The sequence below is a fragment of the Agelaius tricolor genome, unplaced genomic scaffold (genome assembly GCF_023055355.1).
Source record: "Agelaius tricolor isolate 1412-34295 unplaced genomic scaffold, bAgeTri1.0.p SCAF_1, whole genome shotgun sequence".
NCBI classification, from domain to species: Eukaryota; Metazoa; Chordata; class Aves; order Passeriformes; family Icteridae; genus Agelaius; species Agelaius tricolor.
In genome coordinates this window covers 43,099,733-43,112,648 of record NW_027269261.1, presented here as the reverse complement: position 1 = coordinate 43,112,648, position 12,916 = coordinate 43,099,733, and the positions used below count along the sequence as shown (strand labels likewise).

At 37.7% G+C, this 12,916-nt stretch overlaps 1 protein-coding gene across 1 annotated transcript in view; it reads right to left on the bottom strand.

The window, feature by feature from the left end:
* Positions 1–10,625, bottom strand: part of NUP133 (nucleoporin 133) — a 30,068-nt gene extending 19,443 nt beyond the window's left edge. The window contains exons 1-12 of the mRNA XM_071431663.1: positions 10,348–10,625; positions 9,275–9,393; positions 8,383–8,486; positions 7,245–7,352; positions 5,575–5,706; positions 5,015–5,185; positions 4,239–4,394; positions 4,073–4,143; positions 3,348–3,495; positions 2,406–2,553; positions 1,597–1,754; positions 777–868 (exon numbers count right to left, since the gene is read on the bottom strand). Coding sequence (XP_071287764.1) covers positions 777–868; positions 1,597–1,754; positions 2,406–2,553; positions 3,348–3,495; positions 4,073–4,143; positions 4,239–4,394; positions 5,015–5,185; positions 5,575–5,706; positions 7,245–7,352; positions 8,383–8,486; positions 9,275–9,393; positions 10,348–10,529 — 1,589 coding nt within the window. The 5' untranslated portion in view covers positions 10,530–10,625. The remainder of the gene's footprint in view (positions 1–776; positions 869–1,596; positions 1,755–2,405; positions 2,554–3,347; positions 3,496–4,072; positions 4,144–4,238; positions 4,395–5,014; positions 5,186–5,574; positions 5,707–7,244; positions 7,353–8,382; positions 8,487–9,274; positions 9,394–10,347) is intronic.
* Between the last annotated feature and the right edge of the window lie 2,291 nt (positions 10,626–12,916).

Here is a 12,916-nt window from a genome sequence, read left to right as displayed (position 1 = left end):
TCACATGAAGTTCTATAGCAAAAGCACTCCTACCCACTTGTTATCTTGAACCTCTTCTTTCCAAGTTTTAAGACTCTTTAAGGAGATTAGTCCTAAGAGGGTGTGTGGGTTGTTCACTTTGCTTTTTAAATACATAAATAGTGACAACAATCCCCTCTAAATATAATTAATCTAAGCCTACAGATTAGGCTTTCTCCTTTTCCTTCTTTGTTTACATCACTCATCTCAACATCAAACCTTTCAGGAGCATCACATGCCTCCCCACACTCCAACTGATTTAATCAGGATAGTTTGACAAACAGGGAATTTTGTTCCACTAATTCTTCCATATCAGCCAATCTGAAAAATACCCATCATCCTGCCCAAAGTCTGCCATACCAGTTAACCTTCATAGCCATAAGTACACTCAAAAGTATTACTGAAAACAGCTAGGCAAATAAAAATGAGGACAAAAAAGTTTTTAACAACAAAACACTACTTACTAAAGAATAAGTATGTCAAAATGCAAAGCTGAAAGTTGTTTCTGGCACAAATAGAATTTACACAGAGTAAGTGACAAGTGATGGAAATTACAAAAGTCTGCTCCTTTCTAGCACATATCTCTTCTACACTAGCCCAAGGTGCATTTAATGCTTTCCTAATAAAGATGTGTGTCGTTAAAAAAGCTACAACTAAAATAGCACAGAAATATCCTAACCAAGACAATCTCTTACTCAAATACCAGAGTGCCTTCAAAAACAGCAAACAAAGTCTCAAAAATGAAGTGCAATTTCTACCTGCAGTACTGTAGAAAAGCAGCTTTCAATAATTTGGTTTTATCTTCTTGAGCTATAACTTCTAGCCTACCAGTCGCATCAAATGCAGGACTCTGAAAATACAAAATAAAAACTTCAGCTGCAAGACAAATAATAATCTTTATTATGAAATGAAAACAATTTTTTAAAGTAGTAATGCCACAGATTTAAAATAAAATTACCACCTGGAAGTAGTTGTGTTTAGTATGTCAAACATAAACCTCTAAGTTACATTATAATGAAAGTGACACAGAGGTTGGACCAAAATTCACACCATCTGCAAAGCAACTTACACCAACTTACTCTGCCCATCTGATTTTTAATGATAATTATTTGAAGATTCAAACACACCATTTTTGACAGGATTCAAAAGGTATTCCTGAGTACTATCACCCACAAAAACAGTTTCACTGCAGACGAACTACACTAGAAACTAGTTTGTTAAAAAAACCCAGTTTCATCAGCCCAATCACAAAGGACTTCCACTAAAATACCAGTTAATAATAACAACTGATTATAGTGTTATATTAGGCTTAGTGATTGACAGCAACACACCTATAAGGAAAAAATGCAAATTTCATGGAAACCTCAGCTGTGAAACAAATGAAAACAAAAAAAGCTACTCAAACTGGCAGATGTAAAAAATTTTGTTTTGAAAACTGCCTTCATTACTAGTGTTTGAATTTCTATTTTACAAAAAAGTTTTAAACACAAACAAGCAAAGTTTCCACAGTGAAAATTCAAAAATAAAAAACCACTTTATTTGTACCCTGTTTTCAACAGGCAACCAAATAACCATTACCTCACTTCTTGGTCCAGCAATAGAAGAGGACAGGGCATCTTCAAGGTCTTCAGGAAGCACAGAAATATTTTCCCTGGACAAGATAGTGACAAGTCCACTTTTTTTGGCAAAGAAGATGGGAAGGCTATTACAGGAACCTGCTCCTAAAATACTATCTCCTAAATTAAGGAGAGGGAAAAAAAAAGCAAGCACATAATTACCACTTTATTTAAAGGCCAACACCAGGAGTTTCATAAACAATTATTGACTTTTGTCATTAATAAACCAACAGTAATTGATAACTGCACCTGACTTAGAAAAATTATGGAACTATTTGCTACTCTAGATGTAGACTTCCAGATACTGCAACTGTTAAAAAAAGAAGAAAGAAAAGAAAAACTTCAAGATTCAGTTAATTCAAATTCCACCTAAGGACTGATGCTCCTGCTGTACTTGAAAACACCTTTGAAGGTCACGAATGACATACCTAGAGACATCTGGCACTGAGTTAATTTCAAGGAAAAATATCAACCCACAGTGAATGTTAGGAAAGAGAAAAACCAAGGAAAAAGCCCCACAAGCAAAACCTTCCATCCCTTCATATACCAAGAATGGGATCTGCTTCATTTTCATTTGCAACACTGTAGAGTAACAACGTGACTGGCTGTCACATCAGTACTTCTCCATACACTCAAGAGACATTCTCACCTTGAAACATTTAATAAATGTTTAATAAAAGTATGACACTGCTCTCTGAGATATCTAAATGCTGTAAAAATATTGAATTGAGAGGTACCAACAAAATGTGGTTTCCCTCCACAGCAAGTTACCTTGTATGCCAAATATGATTTTTTCCTGTGGTAAGGAAATTCTGCCAGTTCCAGTGGAACAAGCAAACACTTCATCTTCCTTGTAAAGGTAAGCAGCATGGCTGAAGTAATCTGGGACTACCAGGCAGCACAACACTTCATCTTCTGACTGAAAGTGATGAATACAGACAGTATCACAGTATCACATATGTAATCAATCCCTTAAATGTTAAAAATTTTAAATGCTAATCCATGCTCCTGAACTTGTTTTAGTTTTTAACAATGAGGTATGGACATAACTTACAATCTAAAAAACCAAACAAAATCACTTTCAATTTGCCCTAAAATTTTAGATCCCCGGGGTTTTCCACCTTTCGTATGCATTATATTCTTGCTAATTTCACAAGGAGAGATAAGTAAACAGATCAATTATTCAACAGTTTTCACACTCTTCTTCCACCTTTGAGCTTTAAGATGCCATTACAGGCAGTGGGGAGAAAGGGAAGAGTGGAAAAAATTTACCAAAGCAATCTAATCCTCAGATTTATGCTTCCAGAAGACACAGCACAGACAATGTACTCCACAGACAACCAATGTCCTCCCCTCTGAGCAAGCCAGCTGCCCAGCAAGGACCGAAAGAGATCTCATAATTCTGTGTCCAACAACAAAAGTCTCAGAGTTTGAGATCTGTTCTAAATGGATTACAAGAGTATAGGATAAAATCACACTGTAGAAACTTTTAAATAAATCAGATTACACTTATTTTTGAGGGTTTTATCTTATAACTTAAAATGCAAAACATAAACTTCACATACAGTTAGTATTAAACATTAAGAGATGATGGTACATACTTTTCTCTGAGTATTACAAATACATACTTCCAATGGAAACTGATTTTCCTTCAGACAAAAGCCTGACTCTGAACTTAACCTTAAATTGGTATGACAACCTGTATTAGCATACCTGAAAAGTTGGATTATACTGTGTGACCTCCACAACAACATCATCAGACATCTGACAGCCTTTATCTTCTACTGTTATCAGAGTGTAGTAGACAAGACATGGACGATCTCCAGGATGCCATGCTGCAGCAAGTATGACCAGCCCATCACTATTCAACAACAGATACCACACCATTGAGAGATGATTATTACATATTTTACTTGCTCAAAAATTATCACTCAAAAAAAAAGGGTTTTCTAACTACAATCTCAACTAGATATTGTTCAATCTTTTATTCTTCTGGAAAGAAAGACTATACTTTTTGTTCTTCCAAGTTACTTTGTTGACAGTATTTATATTGCAGTACAAAACTGAACCAAGACAGTTGCAATTTCATGCAATTAAATCAAATGCAAGAGATACTAAATTCTCTGCATCTGCTGGAACAAGTTATAGTTGCTTATTTTTTGTCTTTGTAAAATCAAGACAAAACAAATACACAATCCTGATAAAATGACACTAAAAACATAAAGGGAATTATTATCAGGTAAAGGATGTGTAAAGCTAAAAAGATGATAGCATGAAATATAGGATAACCTAATTACCTGATATAAGGTGCTTATTTTATCAACAGTTCCACTCCAGTAAAATTAAATTGCAATTCCTTACATGAAGTTTTTGCAGGAAAACAGAACAGATTTATCTCATTAATGAAGGTCTTACCAGATGCAAGTGTACTTCCTTACCGATTCTCTTGCAAATCCATGTATTGTATATTTACTCCTCCTTTAATATCTTCATAGTTACTTTCAGATCCCTAAAAAAAGAAATACATCTGCTGTGTAACTGAATATAAACAGGCTATCAATTAAAACAAACACAATAACTCTTTCCAGCTGGGCTGGCTCTTACCCAAATTGCATCTGTAATATGTTCTTTCAGGATCCTGTTGATGTCCCAGCTGAGAATGTAACGTTCTGATGAATCATCAATCTCCCATTTGTTTAGATTTGAACTTGTCAGCATGTAAAAGCTTGATCTCTCTCTATTCCAAAGAACACTAGAAATCTGCATTTAAGAAAATGAAAAAGCTAAAAAGGTTAAAGAAAAGCCTGACTATTTGGACAGAATAATCTAAACCACCCTCAGTCCACAAGGAGTCCCTTCTTGGGCAATCTACAAAAGTTGCACTCAAGATGAGCATTTTGGTAACTTCCAAGAAAAGTCTTATTTTATAGATAAAAGAACATCCACACTAAATACATTTCTTGTACTTCCTGCCAACTTCTGTGGAGTTCACTGACAAAACTCAAGCCAATTATCAACCCTCGGCAGTGCTAAAAAGAAGAATTACAGGGTGGTTTCTTCAATTAGTAATGAGGCTATCACTAGAAAGGGGCAGGACATGCAACCACTACATAATCCCCAGAAAGGACTACTGTTCCAAAGTCACCTTTTATTCAGAGCTAAAGAGTAAGCCAGCCTTTGCCTTCACAAAACATACATATTTATTTGGTTTCTGTTTTTATTTCAAATTTCAAAGAAATATAAGTAACATAAATAAGCTCAGTGAGTCATGTGTTTTTTGTCATCATACATGTTTATACAATCTTTTCTTTTTCCTTTCTTAAAGATAGGCTAGAAATTATAAAGAGAAATTAAAGAAGATTAATGTTTCTCAAGCTTACCACTGCATCACTTCCAGGAGATAATATACCCAGGAAAGAAGAAACCTTTCTACCAATTCCAGAAAACATGCCTTGCCCCTGTGGCAGGGCATGTTGATGAATCTTGCCAGAACTATCAGGTATCAACCGGATTAGTTGTCCTCTGGAAGATGATAAAATAAAGCTTCCCCCCTAACAAAAAGAGAAAGCAATTACATTTAAAAAAATTAAAGTCACGTTCTAGAAAACTCTACTGTCAGCTAAAATGCCTTATGACAGCTCATATGGGTAAATGCTGAACAAGACACAAGGCATCCTTAGAAAAAGACAAACATCTCACGGGTACTTGGCACTGGCAGAGACTCGTTTTCTTAGTTTTATGTAACATTTTTATCTATGGAACTCAATTACAGGTAAACAACAGAACTAAACTCTCACATAATCATTGGAATCTAACGACAAAAAATAGTGTTATCTCCCCCACATTTATTGCAGATTTAAGACTAATAAAGTAGAGCATACTTCTCCACATTTAGATTAGGAATAAAACTGGTATTTTAATATAAATCATGCTGTTTTACCTTTACTGCTGTGAGGAAACTGCACAGAGAGCCTCCGAAGTCTGTGAAAGTGTCTGTATAGGATCCTTCATGTGCAAGATTGGGCCAGTAGCGCACAGAACCTTCACTGGTAGCAACCATTATCGCCAGAGACTTGAAGTGAAAAAGCAATTAAGAGAACAGGCAAGATGATGATGATAATAATAATAATAATATTAAATCAGACTGCAGCTCTAACTTATTTTACACATCAAGGCTGTGGGTGACAAAGACATGACAAAGTAGCAAATACACATGGATGCACACTGATAGACCTGGAACTGAATCACAAAAATATTCTGCAGCACAACTTAATTCGTGCAAGGAATGTTATACACGTTTATTTTCCTACTGAACACTTTCTGCTGGTTCTTATTCCTGATAATTCAGGGTCTGCTGCTGAAATGCAAACAAAACTTACAGTTGTAAAACAGGAAAGGGCCTATGGAGAATTTCAGATGCCAAGAGTTAAAAGCTACTATGGAAGGCTTCAAATGCAGATTATAATTTAGCAAAGAAACTGCTCTAGTGTCTTTAGGAGAAATATCAAACCACATGGCAGCTCTTCTTTTCAAAGGCATAGGCCTACAATATAACTCAGGAAATCACAGGTACCAAATTAAAAGTTGAAGCAAGAGATTGTTCAGGTAGAGATTTAGAGAAAAGCATTGTACTTAATCAACTGGTTGTTAAAAAAAAGTAAAAATCACAGAACAGTAGCAGAACTGTAGGGGAATTGTTATAGAGCTTCTTGGAGTTTTCTAACCATTTTTTTACTAGACATTGACTTTCAGTTCACAAGTTAAAGAATGATGAAATCAAAAAATATAATAAAGCTTTAGGGTTAGGTGTATTACTTCCTCTTAAACTAAGTCAGAACATTTCAGGTTTTATAAAATAATCCCAAAATTCTAAGATTGCATTTTATCATCTGGAAGAGTAACACAACAACAAATCAAGAGAAAAGATCGTATTACATATTCTGTGCTGCTGCTTACTTCCAAGCACAGCTTCTTAGCCACTTTTATCAGAGCATGACATATATTAACTGAAATCTAAGCTGAAAATGAGAGGTTCTTTTCATGAATGATAGTAATAGATGCATTAACACACTTTCAGAACACAACTGATCTCCCAACCTCACCCTCTAATACAGTTAATCAGGAAAAACACCACTTAGGAAACCAATCAGTCAAGACAGATTAAGTCTGTCCTTCCTGTGTCAAATTCCTTACAGAGACCAGCCAAAGGAGGGTGCTGGGGTTTGCCTCTCATCTATGGATACTGGGAATTGATTCACTGAACAATGTTTGCAGCCAGCACTTAAACTGCACTTGGTCAGACCCCATTTTTGATTGCCCTGGTGTTTGTTGACCAACACCTCTAAGTTTACTGCATTTTTAAGTAATCCGTAGAAAAACTATTATTTAATCTGATCCTATAGGATGCACAAGGTGCAATTTAAAGGGACTTGCAGAAGTTTGTTTACTTCAAAGATATTTACTGCCAACTATCAATCCTGACCTTTTGAATAGACAGCATACCATTAAATGTTTTCAAATACTTTGAATATATCCTTTTCACAAAAAAGGATATATTCAAAGTTATTCCTAAGCCACTTTTAAACACACCAAAATGTAAAATTTGGTCACCTGAAGAGAAGGTGCTTCACCTGAAGAACTGAGACAAGATATAGCTGCTAAACTAGAACTCCATTGAAAGTCACTGGGTGGCAGCTGCAATTCCTTGCACAGAGATAACTGGAAGAAAGAAAGAGATGTCATAATAAATATGAGACTGGAAGAACTTATTCCTCAAAGTCTTTGGACTTTTTGAGCCTGCTAAAAACTACATTTCAACTAACCCAGATACTGTGTGAGAACCAAAAAAAGTCATGAAACAATTTCAACAAGGTTGTCACAACCAGCAAACAGCTAAAAAATATCTTCAAATTTTCAAATATCACTGGTTTTCTTTAGTAATTTCTGAGTGTTTCTCACAATAATGAGTGTTTCTCACTGCAATAATGGATTATTTGACTATTCCTTAACATGACATTAAAAAAATATTAAACTAGAAATGCTTGAGAGAATTTATTAGGTACTAACAGGGGAGAGAGAGGAAACATTCACTCCCCTATGCCCTTGAAGTTAAACAACCAGAAAAATTTTAATCCCTTGAAAAAATCTCTTCAGGTGCCAGAATGTGTACACCTGACACTCCCCTGTAAGTGCAGGACCTGCATAATGAACATACACTGTCCTGATTGAAAGAAATTGATTTTCTAAGTTTGATTTTGTTTTTCTCTGACCATCACTGAAACGATGCTGAAATACTGTCCAGAGTGGATACAAAAATTCTCAACCTAAGAAATCTAGGTGAAACATATGTTCAGTACCTCTGAAATGAGCCGTGTTTTTGGGGCTTGTTGCAAATTGAAAATTGGTCCCAGAATAATCTAAACCAATCCATAACATATCAACTAGATTTTAATTATCAAAATAAGCTTTACCAAGTCTATATAACCTCAGAGCCACACCTATTAAAATATAAAGAATTAACCTTAGTGCCAAGGTGACAATTAAAACTGAAGAGAGGAATATAAAAATTATAAGCTCTCTCAAAAGCTTGAGTTTCAGTTACTGCTGTTAGCATAACTTCATATCAATCCTGCTGCTTTTGGGGGAAAACAGACAAACTCCATCTGAAAAAAACCCCAACCCCATAACTGCATAACTATAGTTGAAATAGTTTTAAAGTACAGACTTTCCATCTTGACCTTTTAGTTACCTTAGCTACTGCAGACTGACCGATCTTCCAAATAATCAGCCTCTCCTTATGAACTAGCCAGGCCCATCCACTTTCATCCACTTGAACGCTCAGCTGGTCATCAGCTACATAAAAAAGTAACTTCTTTAAAGCATTCAGATTTTTAAAATACTGCAGAGTAACGTTTAAACCAATAAACTTTCATTCTTATATGAAAATAAGAAATATTTTCTATTAAACTAGTTTTCATGTTAGAATTTCCATCTATCTGATTAACATATCTAATTCCTACATCTAGTTTAAAAATCCATTTGATAAACCCTCAACCTTAGAGAATGAAAAAACGCCAAAACCCGTTTCCATGTATTTAGAGTAGATTATAATAGCTTTGTAAATCACTCAACAATTTTAACACAATTTTTATGATACATATTTGGTTCCTCTTGTATCTACTATAAAGGAAAAACTTATCCACAGAGAAAAAATTGTTCAGGAGACCAATTTCTTGAACTCAGGGAAAGGTCTGTATCACTAGAGATACAACCCTTTGGAAGAGATAACAAATGGGAATTGAAATAAAGAAAAATATTAAACATCCACTCTAGGACACAGCAAAATCAAAACAAGTAAAAAAGGTAAGGAAGAACCAATAAGTAAAAGCTACTAAAAACTTACTATTAGCTTCCCTTATACCCTTGTTTTTTCACAATAAATTGCATGAACAGCACCTGATGCATTCACATCCACATGGGCATTATTATAATTATTGTTACATAGATAACTAGGTTGGATTCAAAGCAAAGCACAGACCTTTATCTTCCCCTGTAAAGTCAGCATTTCAATGGCATCAATGACACATTAAAAATTCTCTCACCTGTCAATTTTCATGGAGAAAAATAACATCAGTTCTTACCATCAGCCTTCTTCAGGGCTTCCATAACCTTAACAGGCAGAGAGGATCCAAAAGCCTTAACATCATAGTTAATAGTCTCAGTTGCTGTAGGAAGCTGGATAACTCTGGTAGGAGTCGCTCTTAAACAAAACAGAAAGTTACAGCTAACTTTTTATTGCTTATTCATCAGTTTCAGCTGACATTTACTTCATGAGTATCTCTTCAGAAACAGAGTTATATAAAATAAACATGCTTTCTCTGGGAACACCACCTAGAGCAATAACTTGGTGGCTTTCTTACAAGTCGCTAGCTGTCATCAAATTCTTTATTTTTAAAGAACTAGAACTGACTTTGAATATGCATTACTCCACCAGCAACAAACTCACTGTTCAACTTCTCTACACTGGTTATCTACAGAATAAAGACATTAACAATGTCTATGTTGTCTTCTGAACACAATGAGGTGAGCAAATTTCTCTGCTTTTACAAGTTAATGTCGTCTTTTTATTTCTCCTCACAATGATGTCTCAGACCTCCCTGCGTAAAATGGCAAAAGTTGATTCATAGCTAGTGGACAATCCTTGCACCCAGTTAGCAAAAATTATTAAGCAGGCTTGAAGTAAAAGTTCTCCAAAACTGAACATGGGCAATCCTCTTTATCTCAACTACACAACAAATAGCTGGTCCCAAGAAAAGAGATTATGAAGCCTGAAACTGATCAGTACTGACTCATGCAGTATCTCAGTGTTGATCCCTATGGAAGGGGGATCAAACTGGCTCCTGCAGTATCTCAGTTTTGATCCCTGTGGAAGGGAGAAGACAGGGGAAGAAGCTGGGGAGAGGGGTGGTGGGTGTGAAATGCCTGAACTTAGACTATTTTATCTTCCTTATAAATACGGAAGTTCTTATAATTTTCATATATCATACTTGTATCACACAGGGACATTTCTGAGGAACCTGCGAATTCAAAGACTAATAAGGGGTACCCATAACGCCGAACACGTGGTGCCGTATGTGTACGGCTTTAACGTACAGAACTATAATGTACCCCACACTGGCTCGGGCACCTAACAGCGGGCCGGGGCGGGACTCACCGCGCCGAGAGGGAGCTCCTCCGCGCCGCCGGCGAGAACAGCACCGGGGAGGCGGCTGCCGAAACGACGGGCAGGCCCTTCTTGCCGGCCGGCCGGGAGAGAGGGCTGGGCGCGGCGCTGCCCAGGGGCCTGCGGGCCGACCCGCCCGGGGTCCGCGGGGAGGCGGGAGTCGACGGGAACATGGCTGTGGATGCGGGAGCGGCACCGGCACCGCGCTCCCGCCGGGCGCCCGCTGAGCGCGTCACCGCGGGGCGGGGCCGCGCGGGAACCGCCGGGAGCCGAGCGGAGCCGAGCGCGACCGGGAGGAGCCGAGAGGAGCCGAACAGAAGCTGAGCGCGTCACCGCGGGGCGGGGCCACGCGGGAACCACGCGGGAGCCGAGCGGAGCCGAGCGCGACCGGGAGGAGCCGAACAGAATCCGAGTGCGGCGCGGCCCCTGCCGGGGAGCGGCGGAAAGCCCGCGGCGGCCGCTGTTGCAGGGCAACCGGCCTGGTCCTGAGGGGGCGAATGGCGACCCGCGCTGCTCTTCAGTGCTGCCGGCACTCAGCGCCAAACTGAAACACGGTCCTCTCGCTCAGACCTTCCTGAAACTATGCTCCGTCCTTCGGGGCCTTCCCTTCCCTTCCCTTCCCTTTGGGTACCATGCCTTGCTGAGTTCCTGCCATTAGCTGGCACTAACCAGCTGGATGTGGTCAAAAAGCAGCTGTTCAAAAACCGTTTGGAAGGACGCATTTTTCAGTAGGAGTTGCCTTATCTTTAAAATAGCCTGTGTATACCTGTGTTTGTTTCCAAGTTTCCAATTAAATAAATAAATATACAAATCCATATTTCGTGCAGACCTTGGTATGTTTCACATCTATGGTAAATAACAACCATGCACTACAGCTATTCTATGGTATAAAAATAGATTTTAGCCTTCAAGGGGAACTAAATGCTCAATGGAATCATTTGGCATGAAAAAGCTCAGAAATTATGTACCACCCTCTTGGGGAAGAAGTTGAGTTGAATGTATATTATCAACAGAGCAAATCAGTTAAGATAAAATTAACTAAAAAGAGAATATTAAAAAAAATCTCATCACTTTTCCAACTGTGTTCTTTGATAACAGATTCAGGGCTGTTAGGCTTTCTATGTGGATTGTGGTCTCCTATGACTGAACCCAAATGCAGATGAGAAACTTCAGATGGTTCATCTGGCAGGACTGACGTATGAAGCACCTGTCAGTGCTTTGTTTTTTTCATTCAAATAAGCTCCTTTGACTCTGATTTTATGCAAAAAGTGAAATATTAAAATTTAGTGGAGCATCACTATATTGCTACATTAATATAGTATCCTTCTATATAGCCTTCAGTATACATATGATGCTAAATCATCAGGTTACTGTCACTTCATCAAGAAAAACAAACTAAACCAAACCAGGAAATGCACACACAAACACGCAAATACAGAAAAATCTGGAATAAAATTCAGGATGACATCCACATTTCCCAACATTCATGATTGCTGACATTCAAATTATTTGAAAAACTGAAAGCTCTTCTTCACAGCTTGTTCCTAAAATATTTAAAACGATGCAGCATGAGCAGTTGTGTTTTGCTGATTGAACCCTATCTATATGCAGCTACACTTCCTCAGGGAATCAGTCGGCTTCCTTTGGCTCTCCCAGCCCTGTAAGAGCTCCATCTTCAGGAGAGAGATACAATTCAACATTCAAATCTCATTTTCTACACAGAAATAGTTTGTACTGATACCAATTAGAGACTTAACCAGTTCTTGACTGTCCCATAAATATCCCAAGGAGTTTTTTGAGTGGTTCTAACTCGAATAAAGTCTGCTAAGCAATGTACCTGCTATGACAAACATTTGCCTTTCAGTGGACTAGAGCTTTTGTGTAGCTTTTCCACTCTCTGTCAGCTGCAATAGCTGCCAGGAAAACTAATGAACAAAAGACATGAAACACTCATTCAGTTCAGCTGCAAGTAATTCCTGTAACCCGTGTAAATACAGGGATAAAGGGGCTCATTGGATCTCACATAAGGGGAAATTACATGAGTGAGGATTACAGATGCAAACCCTTCACCATACATTAACTAATAGTCAACACGAAAGTTAAATATTGGGTCAGGACTATTTTTTACCTATCTTTAGTACAACATATGCTTCTAGGAAAATTTTATCTGAAGATACAATCACATGTGGATGTAATTTTATTTTTATTCTCTAATATTTTCACTATATTCCACAAGGTGCCATTAATGGCACTAACATCTTAAGCTTGCCTAGCACTAGTTATTTCAGCTATTGCCAATAAGGTCTTCCAGCAACAAGTTCTCCTAGCATGGATGAGTTTTAATGTGACCTGGGAAGTTTCTAGCTTTGTAAAATCTCCTTGTGGGGTTTTGCATCTTCAGAGATTCTGCTGAAAGAGGCTCTTCAATCAGAAATATGAGGCAAACTATTCACTGCCAAACATATTCCCCTGCAGTTATTCAAATTAATGTAATGCTGCTATTTTACTAGTTGTCCTTGAGAAGGTTGTTTACTGGTTGTTTCTAATAAAGGAGTTAGGC